The 19,074-nt window shown below is 40.2% G+C and overlaps 1 protein-coding gene across 3 annotated transcripts in view; it reads right to left on the bottom strand.

The window, feature by feature from the left end:
* LOC135219814 (thioredoxin domain-containing protein 16-like) overlaps positions 1 to 19,074 on the bottom strand; it is a 439,137-nt gene that overhangs the window by 285,548 nt on the left and 134,515 nt on the right. For all 3 annotated transcript variants that reach the window (XM_064256898.1, XM_064256899.1, XM_064256900.1), the window contains exon 8: positions 4,129 to 4,274. In XM_064256898.1, coding sequence (XP_064112968.1) covers positions 4,129 to 4,274 — 146 coding nt within the window. The remainder of the gene's footprint in view (positions 1 to 4,128; positions 4,275 to 19,074) is intronic.

Here is a 19,074-nt window from a genome sequence, read left to right as displayed (position 1 = left end):
CAAGACTTACTGTTGAATCACTACTCTGGAATTGTTCAGTGTTTGAAGTTTTATCTTCCCCAGGAAGTGCCAGGGTTTGTGTAGGGAGGAAGAAAAGGGAAGATGGGTATCTGAGGGTGGGTACTCCATTCCTTCACTGCCTATTAAGTATATCTCCTCTCACCTGTAGTGGCAGGCATGGGGAACAGAGCCACCTTCCTAGCTGTTATTTGTAGCTATGAAAAATACAAATTGTCTATGATGCTCCCTATTACTATAAAATAACTTCCACTGCTCTCTAGGCCACACACGACATTCCAGGCAGGGATTCATTATGGTACAAACATTAGAACAATACCTACTACAAGTGGTATGTGGGTCTGTTGCTGAAGAAGCCAGGAAACTAGAACACGGGAAACCAAACAAAAACTTCTTTCAGTTTTCTTCTAAAGTTTGAAAAAGCAACCCACAAAATTACTGTGTATAACGTGTTTACTTATAATTATTTATATTTTATTTTACTCAACGCTCGAGTACTTTCAGACCCTATCTGTGGCCCTTTTTCAAGAGATACGTAGGTAGTCAACCTGGGCCAAGGCCCAGCAGACTGCTGGGCCTTGACCCAGGTTGACTACCTACGAATCTCTTGAAAAAAGGCCACAAATAGGGCCTGAAAGTACTCGAGTGTTGAGTAAAATAAAATGTGAATTACTTATAAGTAAACACATTATACACAGTAATTTTGAGGGTTTCTTTTTCAAACAAGGGAAACCTTGAGTACATGGGCACACACATTGGCGAGGCCAAGAAGGAGCAGAAGAAGCCATAATACAAGCACACACACAGAATCACAAGCGAAAACAGGCAATGAACCTGGTAAAAGGTCAAGAGAGGGCAACCACAATTCTCACCCAGGCAGTTAAGAAAAAGACTGAACGCAGTAGCATGGGTGCATGGTCCTTAACCAGTTTTCACCCGATATATGCACACGAGGCCAGATCTCACAAGATTCCTTGTTTTTCATCTGCGATTTAACTGGATCCAGCTAGGCACAAGAAAATTATCCTATTGTTAAGACCAAAGGTTTTTTTTGTGTATGAACAACTATAGTGTACTAGTAATGGTTTATATTTCGATGGGCGTAACATTAACTGTATAAAATGCAATGAGCATCCATATATACTTTTGTCCTATTTCTATAGTGGACCCTATACTATCAATACACTGAATGAAGATGGACTTGCTGTCATTCAGCCTCTCGCCATGGCATCTATATCAGTAAGCAATAAGAAGGTCCCTTGGTTGAATATTCAAAACAGTGAATATGGTCTTTTGGATAGACTTATCTCTACCATCTTCAATAATGTTGTCATTTTAACAGTATGGGCACACAAGTCTTTAAATCTAATTGTATCAAGGTATGTATATATACACCCTACATTACCAAATGTAATGTACAGTATATCATATATGGTTTGGCATTATCCAAGGTTTCAGCACTTATCCCTCATGGATACAAGTGAAATACTGCACAGTACTTTTTAGAGCCATAAACACTACTGCCCTAAGTTTTCTGACCTATACTGCAGCTTACATATAAACATACTTACCTATCATTTGACTTGTCTTTATTCAATTGTTATTCATTTACCTGTATTATTTTATTTAAAGATATCTATTTTGTGGAAGCTTGTTTAAAATATTGCTGGTCTGTTTCCAATCATTTGCTAATTTTTAATATTAACCCTCTTACGCCAAAGGGGTATAATAAAAATCGTCTCCCGTATGACAAGGCGATCTCTGAGTGAGCGCCGAAGCAGAAAAAATATTTTTTTCAAAAAATCACAGCGCGCTTAGTTTTCAAGATTAAATTAAGAGTTCATTTTTGGCTCCTTTTTTTGCCATTGCCTGAAGTTTAGTATGCAACCATCAGAAATGAAAAAAATATCATTATCATATATAAATAATGCGATATATGATAGCGCAAAAACAAAATTTCATATATAATTGTATTCAAATCGCGTAGTGAGCAAACCGTTAAAGCTAACAAGTTAATTTTTTTTCATTGTATTGTACACTATATTGCGATCATTTTGGTATATAACACATTGTAAAACGATCAAAGCAACACAGAGAAAATATTATCACAAAATGATGCATGAATTCGTAAAGCGCGGACGTAAAAAAATGTTTTTTTTCAAAAATTCACCATAAATCTAAATATTGTTCTAGAGACTTCCAATTTATTTCAAAACGAAGATGAATGTTTGAATATTACTATACTGTAAGAGTTTTAGCTTATAATTGCAGTTTTCTACCATTTCGGACGAGTTAAAATTAACCAAATGTCGAATTTTTTTATATATATTTTTTTTACATGCAAATATTTCGAAAATGAGAAAAGCTACAACCTTCAATTATTTTTTTTGTATTCTACATAAAATTGCGCACATTTTCATATATAAAACTCTATGAAACGCCTAATATGAAACGGAGCAAATATAACGATAATGCGACGTACGCATTTCGGAGATTTGCAGCGGAGAATCCGCGCGCGGAGGGAAGGAAAATTTTTTTTTTTAAATTTTTTTTTTTAATTCACCATAAATCTAAATATTGTGCTAGAGACTTCAAATTTATTTCAAAATGAAGATAAATGACTGAATATTACTAAACTGTAAGATTTTTAGCTTACAATTGCGTTTTTTTTACTATTTCGGTAGAGTCAAAGTTGACAGAAGTGGGTTTTTTTTTTTCTGTTTCTCGTACTTTTATATGCAAATATTTCGAAAATGAGAAAAGCTACAACCATGGGTTGTTTTTAGATGTATTTTACATGAAATTGCGCACATTTTCATATATAAAAATTTATGTAACGGCTAATTTAAAATGGTGGAAACATTACCACAATCGCACAAAAAAATTTCTGATTTTTTTCGGAAGTTACCGCACGGACGTACGGAAAAATTTTTTTTTTCATAAATTCACCATAAATCGAAATATTGTGCTAGAGACTTCCAATTTGTTGCAAAATGAAGATAAATGACTAAATATTACTAGAATATAAGAGTTTTAGCTTACAATTGCGTTTTTCGACCATTTCGGTAGAGTCAAAGTTGACCGAAGGTTGAAATTTTGGCACTTATCGTTATTTATATGAAAATATTTCGAAACTGATAAAAGCTACAACCATGGGTTGTTTGTATTTGTATTGTGCATAAAATTGCGCACATTTCCATATATAAAACTTTATGTAACGGCTAATTTAAAATGGTGCAAACATTACGACAATCGCACGAAAAAATTTATCGGAAGAGTTACCGTGCGGACGTAAAGAAAAAAAGTTTTTTTCATAAATTCACCATAAATTGAAATATTGTGCTAGAGACGTCCAATTTGTTGCAAAATGAAGATAAATGATTGAATATTACTAGAATATAAGAGTTTTAGCTTATAATTGCGTTTTTCGACCATTTCGGTAGAGTCAAAGTTGACCAAAGGTTGAAATTTTGGCACCGTTGTTTATATGAAAATATTTCAAAACTGATAAAAGCTACAATCATGAGTATTTTTTTGTTGTATTCTACATGAAATTGCGCACATTTTCATATATAATACTCTATGTAACGGCTAATTTAAAATGGTGTAAAAATTATGTCAAAGTGACGAAATAATTTCTGAGATGTGTCACTGAGACTTTTTAGTGCGATAAGAAAGAAATTCGCGCTTGCGCGCCTGCGTAACGATTGTAAACAAAACAACGCCTTGATCCGTGAGCTCCCAGCATCCCCCAAGGCGCGTGATTCAAAAGTTTTCGGCTGGTAGGCTTATAAGTACTTTTCCACGAATTTAAAAAAAAACTTTTTTATGTCGACGTTTAATACGTCCAATCGGCACCCGGGAGACAATTTATGTCAACGTTTAATACGTCCAATCGGCGTAAGAGGGTTAATACTATTAACAATAAGCAAACACTTGGCAAGCCTATAAAGCATCAAGGGAAAATTCAGTACCTTCATTGTCATTATTTTTCTTCTTTACAATGACAAATGTAATTCCACAATATACAGCATTACTGTTAATGCTATTACTCCACTCAAATTTCCAAAACAATGTTTCACAACTGAACAAAAAAAGACTAAGCTTTACCCATTTTGGAAGCTGAAGAGCAGCTATGAACTGCAGGAGCTCTGGTAGTAACATTTTATGTCGGAAGTGGCTCACAACACACTGCTGCTGGGGTAATTTGTCAGCACAGTGCACAACCCATACACGCTGCTCTACATCTTCCCCATCTGCAAAAAATAAAATTACAAAATACACATTTTAAATAACCAATAATTTCAGGTATAGGCATTTTTGGAGTTTTTTTTTTTAATTATCAAAATAGGCAGTTGTATGCATTTTTAGAAGGGTTTTAAGTATTCGTGGATTTTAGCTATTCGTGAATATGAGGGTCTATGGTATATATATACATATAGTATAAAAGTCTATCACATTACCGTGATTCATATGCATATATCGAACTACAAATGTCTTTTAATATCTAATTCGCTCTACCTTGGAATTAATATATTTTCATATATGCTTAACTGAGGGGGAATTTATTAAGAGATAATAGAATTGGCGATCGACAGGCGCGAACCAGCGACCTCTCAATACTAGGACTGGCAGTGAAGCCTTTTTAAACCACCCTGACACCGCAAGAGATGTCGGGGTGGTTTAAGGCTTCACTGCCAGTCCTAGTATTGAGAGGTCGCTGGTTCGCGCCTGTCGATCGCCAATTCTATTATCGCTTAATAAATTCCCCCTCAGTTAAGCATATATGAAAATATATTAATTCCGAGGTAGAGCGAATTAGATATTAAAGGACATTTGTAGTTCGATATATACATATGGTATATATATATACGAAGTGTGACAATAGAGAAACGGGACTGTGGAAGCCACACTTATGCCTCAATGCAAATTGGCTAACTGCTTATGTCACTGTGTTGCACAACATCTCACCATTATTCTCCCATAATATTGTTCACTCGGTTACTCTGTGCTACTTTTTCAGGGTGTTCTGTATCACACTGCTGTTATGCCTTGTCATGCAACTGGAGGCTGCACAAACATTGAGCACAGAATCAATTTGAAATTCCTGGTTAAGTTGGGGAAGGGGCCATCCAAGTATCTCAAACTTATTTAAGAAGCTTATGGAGTAGATGTGATGCCCTCGCCAAGAGTCTTCAAGTGGCACAAATGCTTCAAGAGTGGCCTCAGAGGTGGAGGATGACCCCAATTCAGGACAGCCTTCCTCAATGAAGACAGCTGAGAACACTAGCAAAGTGCAACAACTGGTGTGGAATGATCAAAGATTTACGGTACAGATGAAGCAGAGGAGCTCAACCTGAATAGGGACCAATCGAGGACCATCTTGGTGCAAGAGCTGGGAATGCAGAAGGTGTGCGCCAAGATGGTGCCCAAGCTTTAGTCAGATGACCATAGGGAGCACCATGTCAATGTTCGTCTAGACTCGAGTCCGTTGGGGACGATCTAAAGTTCCTTGGCTGGGTCATTACTGGAGACGAGACCTGGGTCTTTCAGTACAACCCCAACCTCACCCAGATCCAAGAAGGCTTGTATGTCCAAATCAAGATAAAGGTCATGCTGATTGCATTTTTCAACCAAGGGAGTGGTCCATCTTGAGCTTGTATTTCAGAGTCACCCAGTCAACCACCACATCTATCAGCAGGTCTTCAATCGCCTCCATGACCAGATGCAGTGCAGCAGGCAGGCTCTGTGGAGAGGCAATTCGTGGCTGCTTCACCAGGAAAACGCACCTGCACACACCTCACTTAGTGTGAGGTAGTTCTTGGCTGACAAACAGATCACAGTTCTCAACCACTTTCCTTATTCTCCAGGTCTTACACTGTGTAACTTCTGGCTCTTCCCCAGGCTGAAGACTGTGTTGAAAGGACCCCATTTCCCCTCCGTAGAAGAGATCAAGGCCACTGTGATGAGGGAGCTAAGGGGCTTCAAGGAGCAGGACTTTACACTCCGGTTCCGTGTGGGATTACTTTGAAGAGGACAACGCATAATTTCTCAGTAGATTTTGTAAAACTATTTTGAAATAAGTCTTGTTTCTTTATTATCACACCTAATATATACAGTAATAACTCGATCTTACGCGCTCCAAGTACGAAGTCACAGACGCCTAAACTTTTCATTGGAACCTAACAACAGTAAAACCCCCTGTATTCACATTTTTCTCAAGATTCACAGACTCAGCCATTCGCAGGTTTCTCTAAGGAACATATCTACTCATTATTAGCAGAAAATTTGCCATTTGCAGTAATTTTCACTGAGAAAAACTCATTAAATAATGTATTTTCATATTCATTTCATGAGCAAATGTAATTTTCATGATAAAACTATTAAAATATTCTGGTACTATAAGCATTTTTAGAGGGGTTTTCTTGTGTTAGAACTATCAAAATAAGCAGCTCCAATCATTTTTAGAGTGGTCCTAAGTATTTACAGATTTTAGCTATTCACAGGGGAGCCTGGAATGCATCCCCCACGAATATGGAGGTTCACTGTACTACTTGGCATACACAATTTTTTCAGACACACAACAATTGCTAAATGCTAGAGAAACCTTGCAGTAGTGGTTATGTTTAATTTTTTAATTAATTTAAAATTCTCATGCTTTTGTGATTAAATTGGTCTCAAAATTTTGTATTTTTATTTTTGTACATAAATACTGTATGATACTAGCATACTTTACTTAACCCTTAAACAATGACTGGACGTATTATATGTCAACTAAAATTGTCTGTTGGGTGCTTAATTGACGTACGATACAACGACTACAAAAGTTTTTTTAAATATTCACGGAAAAATAGATATAGGCCTAGTTAGTTTGCGAGACATTTTAAATCACGCACCTTGAGGAATGCTGGGAGTTCACGGATCAAGCTGTTGTTTTGTTTACAAGCGTTACCCAGGCGCGCATGCGCGAATTTCTTTCTTCTCGCACTAAAAAGCATCAGTGACACATCTCAGAAATTCTTTCGTCACTTTGTCGTAACTTTTGCACAGTTTTATATTAGCCATTACATAGTTTTATATATGAAAATGTGCGCAATTTCATGTAGAATACAACAATAAACAACCCATGGTTTTAGCTTTTATCGGTTTTGAAATATTTTCATATAAATAACGATAAGTGCCAAAATTTCAACCTTTGGTCAACTTTGTCTCGACCGGAATGGTCGAAAAACGCAATTGTAAGCTAAAACTCTTACATTCTAATAATATTCAATCATTTACCTTTATTTTGCAACAAATTGGAAGTCTCTAGCACAATATTTTGATTTATGGTGAATTTTTGAAAAACACTTTTTCCTTACGTCCGCGCGGTAACTCTGCCAAAAATCTCAGAAATTCTTTCGTCAGATTCTCGCAACGTTTGCACCGTTTTATATTAACCATTACATCAAGTTTCATACATGAAAATGTGTGCAATTTCATATAGAATACAAGAAAAAACAACCCATGGTTGTAGCTTTTATCAGTTTTGAAATATTTTCATATAAATCACGATAAATGCCAAAACTTCAACCTTCGGTCAATTTTGACTCTACCGAAATGGTCAAAAAACGTAATTGTAAGCTAAAACTCTTACATTCTAGTAATATTCAATTATTTACCTTCATTTTGCAACAAATTGGAAGTCTCTAACACAATATTTCGATTTATGGTGAATCTTTGAAAAAACTTTTTCCTTACGTTCGCGTGCTGTAACTGCTGAAAATCTCAGAAATTTTTTCGTCAGTTTGTCATAGTGTTTGCACAGTTTTATATTAGCCGTTACATAAAGCTTTATATATGGAAATGTGCGCAATTTCATGCAGAATACAACAAAATATAACTCATGGTTGTAGCTTTTATCAGTTTTGAAATATTTTCATATAAATCACCATAAGTGCCAAAATGTCAACCTTTGTTCAAATTTGACTCAACCGAAATGGTCGAAAAACGCAATTGTAAGCTAAAATTCTTACATTCTAGTAATATTTAATCATTTACCTTCATTTTGCAACAAATTGGAAAACTCTAGCACAATATTCCGATTTACCATGAATTTTTGAAAAACTTTTTGCTTACCTCCGCGCACAGTAACTCTGCTGAAAATCTCAGAATTTCTTTAGTCACCTTGTCGTAATTTTCGCACCGTATTCTATTAGGCGTTACATAAACTGTTATACATGAAAATGTGCGCAATTTCATGTACAATACAACAAAAAATAACGCATGGTTGTAGCTTTTATAAATTTTGAAATATTTTCATATAAATCACGATAAACATAAAAAATTCGACCTTTGGTCAACTGTAACTCGACCGAAATGGATTTGCTCACAGCACGATTTGTATACAATTATATATTTATATATGATAATGATATTTTTTTCATTTCTGATGGTTGCATACTAAACTTTAGGCAATGACAAAAAAAGGAGCCAAAATGAACTCTTAATCTTAAAAACTAAGCATGCTGTGATTTTTTTTAAAAACTTTTTTCTGCTTCGGCGCTAACTCCCGAACACCGCCGGCATACGAGACACTGGTAAATAGCGGCTTGGCGTTTAAGAGTTAAAATACTGTAAAATCAATCAAAATCACAAAACAGCTGTAAATACAAACTCTCTCTCTCTCTCTCTCTCTCCTTTTTCCTTCATAAGTCATGAATTTCCATCTTTTCATATACAGGTAGCCCCTGGTTAAGGGCAGGGGTTCCGTTCCTGGGGGCCCAACGCTAAGCGAAATTCACCTCTAACTGAAATGCAAAAGTCTACAGGCGTCACAATCCACCTTAAGGTGCTCTAGACTTGTTAACAATGCTTATTTTGCCCTAACATGTAATAACTCTTTAGTGAAATTGTGGAATTTCATTTGACTAATCATTTATTATGGTCTGCCTGATAATACAAATTTTTAATGTCAGATTCAACGAACTTAGTGGTAAATCTTGGGGAGAGAGAGAGAGAGAGAGAGAGAGAGAGAGAGAGAGAGAGAGAGAGAGAGAGAGAGAGAGAGAGAGAGAGAGAGAGAGACTTTTTAGACTGCTAGCATTTCCTCCATTTCTTCATTTATCATATCTTTTAGTTAAATCAGCTAAAAGAGCAAATGAGAATGATAACAGTATCATTAATACCGTCATAATCATTGATTAAACGCTTCAGCCATAAACAACTGAATGACAACACTTGTTTTCCCTACTTACGAAAAATCCAAGTTACGAATTCAAAGACTAAAATTTTTTTGCTTCTGTATACGAAAATAATTCAGGTTGCGAAAGGGTGTACTGTAAAGTCCGAGATTCGCCCGGACCACTGAGAACAATTTTAAAACTTGCGCGCCGCCAACTGAGTAGTCTCGCCATCATCCTCCCGCTCTCCCATTGGTTCCTGATGCTAGTCACCGCTGTAAGATCCTGCTCTTCTACACATATACATATTTCGTTTGTTAACGTAAATTCGTGTTAGTGATTTTGCTTTCTACTTGTATACTTTATCGTGTTGTGTGTGAACTTAACCCTCTTACACCGAAGGGGTATAATAAAAATCGTCTCCCGTATGCCGAGGCGATCTCGGAGTGTTCGCCGAAGCGGAAAAAATATTTTTTTCAAAAAATCACAGTGCGCTTAGTTTTCAAGATTAAAATAATGCGATATATGATAGCGCAAAAACGAAATTTCATATATAATTGTATTCAAATTGCGCTGTGAGCAAAACGGTTAAAGCTAACGAGTTAATTTTTTTTCATTGTATTGTACACTAAATTGCGATCATTTTGGTATATAACACATTTTAAAACGATCAAAGCAACACAGAGAAAATATTATCACTAAATGATGCATGAATTCGTAACGAGCGGACGTAAACAAATATTTTTTTCAAAAATTCACCATAAATCTAAATATTGCTCTAGAGACTTCCAATTTGTTTCAAAATGAAGATAAATGATTGACTATTACTATACTGTAAGAGTTTTAGCTTACAATTGCAGTTTTCGACCATTTCGGACGAGTTAAAGTTGACCGAATGTCAAATTTTTTTTATATATTTTTATTTATATGCAAATATTTCGAAAATTAGTAAAGCTACAACCTTCAATTATTTTTAGTTGTATTCTACATGAAATTACGCACATTTTCATATATAAAACTCTATGAAACGCCTAATATGAAACTGAGCAAATATAACGATAATGCGACGTACGCATTTAGGAGATTTGCGGCGGAGAATCCGCGCACGAAGGGAAGTTAAGTATTTATTTTTAAATTCACCATAAATCTAAATATTGTGCTAGAGACTTCGAATTTGTTTCAAAATGAAGATAAATGACTAAATATTACTAGACTATAAGAGTTTTAGCTTACAATTGCGTTTTTCGACTATTTCGGTAGAGTCAAAGTTGACCGAATGTGGTTTTTTTTTTATTTATCGTGATTTATATGCAAATATTTCGAAAATGAGAAAAGCTACAACCTTCAATCATTTTTAGATGTATTCTACATGAAATTGCACACATTTTTATATATATAAAACTTTATGTAACGGCTAATTTAAAATGGTGTAAACATTACGACAATTGCACGAAAAAATTTCTGATTCTTTTCGGAAGAGTTACCGCTGGGACGTAAGGAAAATGTTTTTTTTTCATAAATTCACCATAAATCGAAATATTGTGCTAGAGACTTCCAATTTGTTGCAAATGAAAGTAAATGATTGAATATTAGTAGAATATAAGAGTTTTAGCTTACAATTGCGTTTTTTGACCATTTCGGTAGAGTCAAAGTTGACCGAATGTTGAAATTTTGGCACTTATCGTTATTTATATGAAAATATTTCAAAACTGATAAAAGCAACAACCATGGGTTGTTTTTAGTTGTATTGTGCATGAAATTGCGCACATTTCCATATATAAAACTTTATGTAACGGCTAATTTAAAATGGTGCAAACATTACGACAATCGCACGAAAAAATTTATCGGAAGAGTTACCGCGCGGACGTAAGGAAAAAGTTTTTTTCATAAATTCACCATAAATCTAAATATTGTGCTAGAGACGTCCAATTTGTTGCAAAATGAAGGTGAATGATTGAATATTACTAGAGTATAAGAGTTTTAGCTTACAATTGCGTTTTTTTACCATTTCGGTAGAGTCAAAGTTGACCGCAGGTTAAAATTTTGGCACTTATCGTTATTTATATGAAAATATTTCAGAACTGATAAAAGCTACAATCATGAGTATTTTTTGTTGTATTCTACATGAAATTACGCACATTTTCATATATAATACTCCAAGTAACAGCTAATTTAAAATGGTGCAAAAATCATGTCAAAGTGACGAAATAATTTCTGAGATGTGTCACTGATACTTTTTTAGTGCGATAAGAAAGAAATTCGCGTTTGCGCGCTTGCGTAACGATTGTAAACAAAACAACGCCTTGATCTGTGAGCTCCCAGCATCCCCCAAGGCGCGTGATTCAAAAGTTTTCGGCTGGTAGGCCTATAAGTATTTTTTCCGCAAATTTTTAAAAAACTTTTTTATGTCGACGTTTAATACGTCCAATCGGCACCCGGGAGACAATTTATCTCGATATTTAATACGTCCAATCGGCGTAAGAGGGCTAATTGGCTTAATTAGCCATGGGTCCCAAGAATGTTGCTGAAGTTCACGGAAAGAGAATGCTTTCTATGGAGACAAAGATGGAGATAATTAAAAAGTATGAAGCTGGCATGCAGCTGAGTGTGATCGCTAAGGAATACAGCTGAAATCTGTCGACGATAGGCACCATCCTTTAAGCAGAAGGAAGCCATCAAAGCAGCTACACCTTCCAAGGGTGTAACTATTTTGTCCAACAAGAGGAGCCACGTGCATGATGAGATGGAGAGGCTGCTTCTTGTATGGATTAAAGACAAAGAAATCACTGGCGATATGATAACCGAGACGGCAATCTACCACAAGGCCAGTGCTATTTTCGGTGATCTGATTGGCCAGGCCAAAGACGACGGAGGAGAAGGGACGTCGAAGGCAACCCCAGACTTCAAGGCTTCTCGGGGGTGGTTTGATAAATTCCGTAAACAGACTGGCATCCATTCGGTAATGCAGCATGGGGAGGCTGCCAGCTTGGACAAGAAAGCGGCCAAAGCCTTTTATTAAGACGTTCAACGAGATAACGATCAAGGAAGGCTACAGTTCTCAGCAAGTCTTCCACTGCGACGAGACTGGCCTTTTTTGGAAAAAAAATGCCTCGTCGGACGTACATCACAGAGGAAGAGAAGAAGCTACCTGGGCATAAGCCTATGAAAGACAGCTTATGCTCGCACTTTATTCCAACGCCAGTGGGGATTGTAAGGTCAACCCCCAAATTGTGTATCATTCGGAGAGTCCTCAAGCCTTCAAGGCCCACAAAGTGCTAAAGGAGAAGCTTCCGGTGATGTGGAGGGCTGATGTGAAAGCCTGGATGACGTAAAGCATAAATTTTCAAAAGATCCTAGGAAAAGATGCATTCTCTCGGTGCTTTGGCAAATACCAAAATACTTACCAATAACCAGACAACACTACCATCTATTAAAAAAAAATTTTTAAGAAAATTTGTATTTTCATAGCAACAAACCTAAGGTCTTAACAACAGGATAAGTTTCTAGCCCCTAGCTGGATCCGGTTAAACAATCGAAGATTGAAAAGCAAGGAAACTGCCTGTGAATCTGGCAACGTGTGTGTATATTGGGTGAAAATTGGTCAAAGACCACGTGCTCACATTATTACATTTAGTCTTTCCCAACCCAGGATGTCATAAGATGACAGAGGGGCGGCTAGAGGTGGGCAGTAAAATGTTAAGACCTCAGGTTTGTGGGTATGAAAAATGCACACTGTCTTAGAAAATTTGTCATTTGTTCATACACGAACAAACCTTTGGTCTTAACAATAGGATAGACTTATACGTACTTGGTGGGAGGTACAGACATTCTAAACCTGCTGGGAGCCAACCCACCAGTCCAACTCCAAAAGAAATTCTACGTACAGGAGAGGGACTAATGCCCATGAGAAGCTAGATAAACTGATATCCAACAACTCGGCCAACTGGGTTACATACAATGATATAAGAGAAAATTCATTGCTGTAGGGAACTAAAGAGAAATTATGACTATTCGATAACAAACCATTGCATCTGGATTTGTTATCACTTCTCACTCCCCCTTGCTAGAGAGTGAAGTATATGCTACTGAATAGAGGTTTGACTATTTGAACACAAAGCAAACAAACTACCAACATCTGTACCAGAACAGTTCAGCAAATGATGTGTCTATTTCTCAACCCGCCCAAAGGAAGAAGGAAAGGAACAAGAGAGAAAGAGACCACCCAACTCACTCATTCTCTCTTCCACACAATCATCTTAGGTACGATACAAATGTGCTCAGTTAAGGGCAATGATGAGTTACACAATCTGTTGGGCAGCCACCACAAGACCCAAGGAAAGTGTCCATAGATCTGTGGACAACATCCTTAAGATAGAAAGAGGTGAACATGGACTGGCATAACCAAGTACCAGTGCTCAAAACTCTATGAACAGCCAAAATTTTTCTTGAAAGCCAGAGAGGGACCAATACCCTTGATGTCATGTGCTCTAGCCTGCACAGACTTGGTGGTGGAATCATCAGGAGTCAAATACACCTGTCTGATAGCTTCACAACCAAAAAGAGATTGTATTCTTGGACACCTCTTTCTTAGAACGTCCCGTGCTAACAAAAAGCTTACAACATCCTAGCCTAAGATGTCGTGTCCTCTTAAGATAGCAACTCAGAGCCCTGACAGGACACAACAAGAGCTCTTGAGAATCGCCGCCCGCAGTCATCTTGAGATGGAATGGAAAAGGTGGTGAACCTGTCATCCTGCACCGAGGGATTCTGGGTCTTAGCCATGAATTTTGGGACAAATTCAAAGGACACTGACCCCAACCCCTGGTGTCCTTCATATCATAGCTCAGGCCATGAAGCTCCCCCACTCTCTTTGAAGAAGCCAAGGCCAGGACGAAAACCATTTTGAGCGTCAAGTTCCTGTCTGACAAACGACGTAAAGGCTCATAAAGAGCTTTAGTGAAGCTTCTCAGGACCAAGGAAACATTCCACATTGGAGGCTGAAGCTCCCTCGGGGAACACAACTACTCAAACCCTTTAAACAGCAAGGAGAGTTCCCAGGATGAGGAGATGTCAACACCTCTATGACGTAACACTAAACTCAGGGCTGCCCTGTAGCTTCTAATAGCAGAAATGGACAAGCCTTTCTCATCCCTTAGGAAGACTAAAAAGTTTGCTAAGCGCTGAAAAGAGGTTTTGAGTGGAGAAAACCCCCATTTATGACACCAATCACAGTAGATTGCCCATTTAAACAGCAGAGGTAGATTTCCTGACATTGTTGGACATATGTCCTGCTCTCTTCTGAGAAAAGACTCTCGCTCAAAGGAGATACATGAGAGCCTCCAACCGTGAAGAGACAGGGATTCTACTGACTGGTGAAATCTTTCTATGTGCAACTGACAAAGAAGATGCCACCATGGGGGAATCTCCCTTGGCACCTCCGACAACAACGACAGCAGATCAGGAAACCATTCCGCCTGCGGCACAGAGGAGCTACTGATGTCATCCTGAGATTTTGCAAGCTCATCATCCTGTTCAGTACTTGGCAGATCAAACAACATGTTGTCCCAGTGATGTTGGAATGCGTCCTCCGCTAACGCAAGAGGATCTGGAACCACCAAACAGAAAACCTCTAGTTTCCTGTTGAACCAGGTTGCAAAGAGGTCCAGCACAGGTCTCCTCCAAACCTGGAAAAGCCTGTCTATCACGACCTGATGAAGGGACCCCTCTGTGCCTAGGAACTGATCCCGATGACTGAGCTTGTCCGCAACCACATTCCTTTTGCCTGGGATTTACCTGGCTGAGAGGTCCACTGAATTGTTGACCACCCACTGGTGAATCTTGACTGTCAAAGCGTGAAGTTGACACAAAACCAGTCCCCATGCTTGTTCCCATAAGCACCCACCGTGGTGTTGTCTGACATGAGAACTACACAAAGTCCCTCTACTTTCTCCCAAAATTCCTTCAGACCCAGAAAGGCTGCCTTTAACTCTAAGATGTTGATATGTTGCCATTTGTCCTCCACACTCCAAATGCCCAAAGCAATGAGGCCGCCTAAATGAGCGCCCCAACTTGTGCGGGAGGCATCTGAAAACAGAAGGAAGTCTGGTGGCAGAGAACACAGGGGAACATCTTCCAAGAGATTCTGATTGTCCAACCACCTACAACGATCTTCTCTCACTTCTAGGGACAGAGGAACGCTTATCAGGCTTGAGTCCCCCGTCGGACACCATAAGTCTCTTGGTCTCCATTGTAGAGACCGAAGATGAAGTCGCCCATGAAGGACCAGCTTCTCCAGAGAAGATAAAATTCCCAGAAGAACCTGCCACTGAGAGCTGACTAACCTGGCTGCAACAAGAAGTCGCAGGCCACTACCTACAACTTCTCCAACCTCTGATCCGACGGAAAAACCCTTGACACTGCTGTATTGATGACCATGCCTAGACAAAGAATTCTTTGACTAGGTATGAGATTCAATTTCTCTAGGTTCACCAAGATGCCGAGTTCCAGACAAAACCGAAGTAGGTGATCTCTGTCCTGCAGTAGCTTCTCTCTGGAACTTGCTAAGACCAACCAGTTATTGAGGTACCTCAGCAGACGGATCCTTTGAGCATGAGCCTAAGTCGAGAAGAGAGAGAAGACCGTTGTGAATACATGAGGGGACATGGTCAATCTGAAGCACAGGACTTTGAACTGGAACACCTTGTCTCCGAGAGAGAAGTGAAGAAACTTCCTGGACGATGGATGAATAGGGATTTGGAAGTATGTGTCCCTTAGATCTATCGAGAGCATGAAGTCATTTTCCCTTTCTACAGCCAACACTGATCGCAGGGTCTCCATCTTGAGCCTTGTTTTCCTGATGAAATGATTCCAAGTGGATAGGTCGATCACAGGCCTCCAACCCTCTGAAGATGTGACTAAAATCCCGGACACGGATGCACCACTTCCTCTATTGCACCCTTGTCCAGCATTTTCTGCACTTCCTCCCACAGAGCTAAGAACTTCGGAGAATCGGGGGAATACACTCGCCTGAGCAAGGGTCTGTCTGAGAGCGGGGGGAGAAGTCGAACGGTAGTAGATACCCTACCTGAAGGACATACACCCACTTCTCCACCCCATAACTCTGCCACTTGGCCCATGGCCCGCCAGGCACCACCCCACCCGTGGCAAAGGAGAGGGAGAGATGCCCGACTTATTGACGATACCCCCCACCCCCACCCCCCCCCCCCGCCATTTCTATCCTTGGAGCCCCTCCTTGACCTGTAAGAGCAGGGCTGAAAGGGACGTTGGTCATCCGACTTAGGCTGAGACGACGAATGAGAGAGCCCAGACGAAGCCAAACTTCTAGACAGCCAACTAGGCGATGATTTCTGCATTTGTTGCTAAACAGGAAGAGGAGGAGGAGGGGGACGTCTCCGAGAACGAGACTCCAACTTGGAGACAGCCCGGTGAACCAACCTGTCCTTCCTGTCAGCTCGCCGCTGGTCTATCGCGTCCTCTTGCTCAGTCAAAGGAAACAGGAACTGAGATTCCAACAGATCCCAATTCCTGAGCGCCAAAAAGGACTCAGGGTTAACCGATCTTACCATCTTGGACGACGCCACTCCTCTTCTGATCAGAAGAAGATTAGCCCACAAACTGACACTAAGATGAGCAAGATAAGAAAATGCCTTGCCCCTAGACTGTAACAAACTGGCAAGAGATGATACACTCATCAACCCTTCTGCAAACCTGTCAGATGCAATCTTGGCAATGGCTGTCTACCACAAGTCTAACCACGACACCCTCTGGAACATGGAAGCTGCCATAAACTCCCTCACCGAAGCATCCTGTGGTGACAAGGACAGTGCCACTGACCTCACCTGCTCCAAAGTCAACTCTGTCTGGCTTAAGACGTATGATGTCTGGGTTAAGATGTTGAGGCAACAGCAAACAGAGTTCGTAGCGTAATACTTCCTATGCCTCATGAGGGGTGGCGGAAGCAACTTGGAAGCAGCCTTGACTGAAAAGATATGTCCCGGTTTGACACAGAGGCGTTCACCTTCTGCAAGACAGACTGGGCATGCCCCAATAAAGGAAGCTGAAAACATGACTTAAGATCTTAGGTAGCTCCCAGCAAGGTCCAAGAAAGTAGGAATGAAAGACGACCGATCCTGAGTCCTACTCTCCAGATTGTTGAACCCACGAATGAGATCAACAACCTCAGTAAAAGGAGACAATAACTCTTGTGTGTCTCCTTCCTCCTGCTCTGGTAATGGAGACCGACAACGAGAAGAGGATGCAGGCTTATCCAACACACCTTCCTCATGCAAACCAACTGCATACCCAGCAGCCAAAGAACCTGAAGCGCCAGCCAGCACAGACACCAAAGACCTGTCTGGACTGGAGCCACACACCGACTCCTATGACAAACCAATCACAATACTAGGAACACTACTACGAACACTCGCAATAGATGACTCATGTACATGTCCAAGTACACGTCCGTAAGGAGCAGACACACATACATGCGACGGAGAAGCATCTCAAACTCTTGACGCAGAACAAGAATTCCTCGGAGTCGAACCATGAACAGCATCAATGGGAGGGTAAGGAGAACACCCCAGCTGCACCACATCCGCATTTACAACGTTCTATTCACAGGTGCCTTTAAGATCCTTATGACGACGAATACACACTGGAGTAGAAGCAGCAGATAAATCACCAACATGCGCACGTAATTGCATGGCCTCAACACGCTATGTCCCAAAGAAGAGGACGACGCAGCAACAGCAGATTGCACAGGGAAAGAAGACAGAACACTAACTCTCTCAGGAACACAGACATGCTGCTCTTCACTCATTGATGAAGAAATAACAGTCCTTAACCCTCCAACTCTTGATACGCCAACACAAGTGGAGATGGAGGTGATGGAGGGGAGGATGACACCAGTCCTTCTTTACACGCCCTCTTGGCAGGAGAGGGGGGGGGGGGGGGAAGTGACGCAACAAGTTTTGCTCACAGCCTTCTCAGCAGAGAAGCCAGCAAACCTATCCTCCAAAACAGAGTCCAATCTCTTAAGAACCGCCTGACATAAACCCTCGGATGGATCCGCAAGAGAGGACGCAGACGACATGGATGGAAGAGGATACGTCCTGGATGGCAGAGATGACTTCACAGGAGCAAACAGTGATGGCACAGAGGAGCGAGGCAGCACAGCAACCCCAACCAATGACACTAAAGTAGCAGGGAGTGACGTCATTAACGGCGCTGAGAGAGATGTCACAACCTTCCCATGACTCGAGCTAGTGGCAGGCCTCACTGGCGGAGCAGTAAGATGATACTCAGGCAGTGCACTACAAAATGGCTGACTGTGGACACCAACATAGAGAAGGCCAGGAGGAGGAGGTAAAGCTGAGGAGGCCTTAAGGGGGGGGAGGGGGGGGAGCTTCCATGAAATGCATCAGCTAACCCTTGAAGGAGGGTGAACCCCCTAGACCAAGCAACACCCAGGGCACCACCATTTTGGCCGCCTCTGATTCTGAAAGAGAAGAAACTGATGAAATAGCCTCCTCCCTCCCAGGAAGCAAATTAACCCCCGAGGGAGAGGGGGCGGCATTCCACATTAAATCAGCCTGAGAGCCTCCCAATACTTCCAACAACAAATCGATGGAAGAAAAAGATGGAGACACAGGCACACAAACTCTAGCATCATGGGGTGTGACTGAGGAAGAAGATGAAGCATCTGGGCGAGGCAATGAAAACCCTTACCACAAAGAAAGAGTCGAAACTCTACAATGCTCCCTCTTACTATAAAATAACTTCCACTGGGATTTAGGCCACGCACGACATTCCGGGTAGGGATTTGTTATAGTACAAAAATTAGCATGACACCTACTGCATGTGGAATGGGGGTCCG

The sequence above is a fragment of the Macrobrachium nipponense genome, chromosome 1 (assembly GCF_015104395.2).
Source record: "Macrobrachium nipponense isolate FS-2020 chromosome 1, ASM1510439v2, whole genome shotgun sequence".
Taxonomy (NCBI): domain Eukaryota; kingdom Metazoa; phylum Arthropoda; class Malacostraca; order Decapoda; family Palaemonidae; genus Macrobrachium; species Macrobrachium nipponense.
The sequence above is the reverse complement of the archived record's forward strand: the minus strand, read 5'-3'. Positions and strand labels throughout refer to the sequence as shown.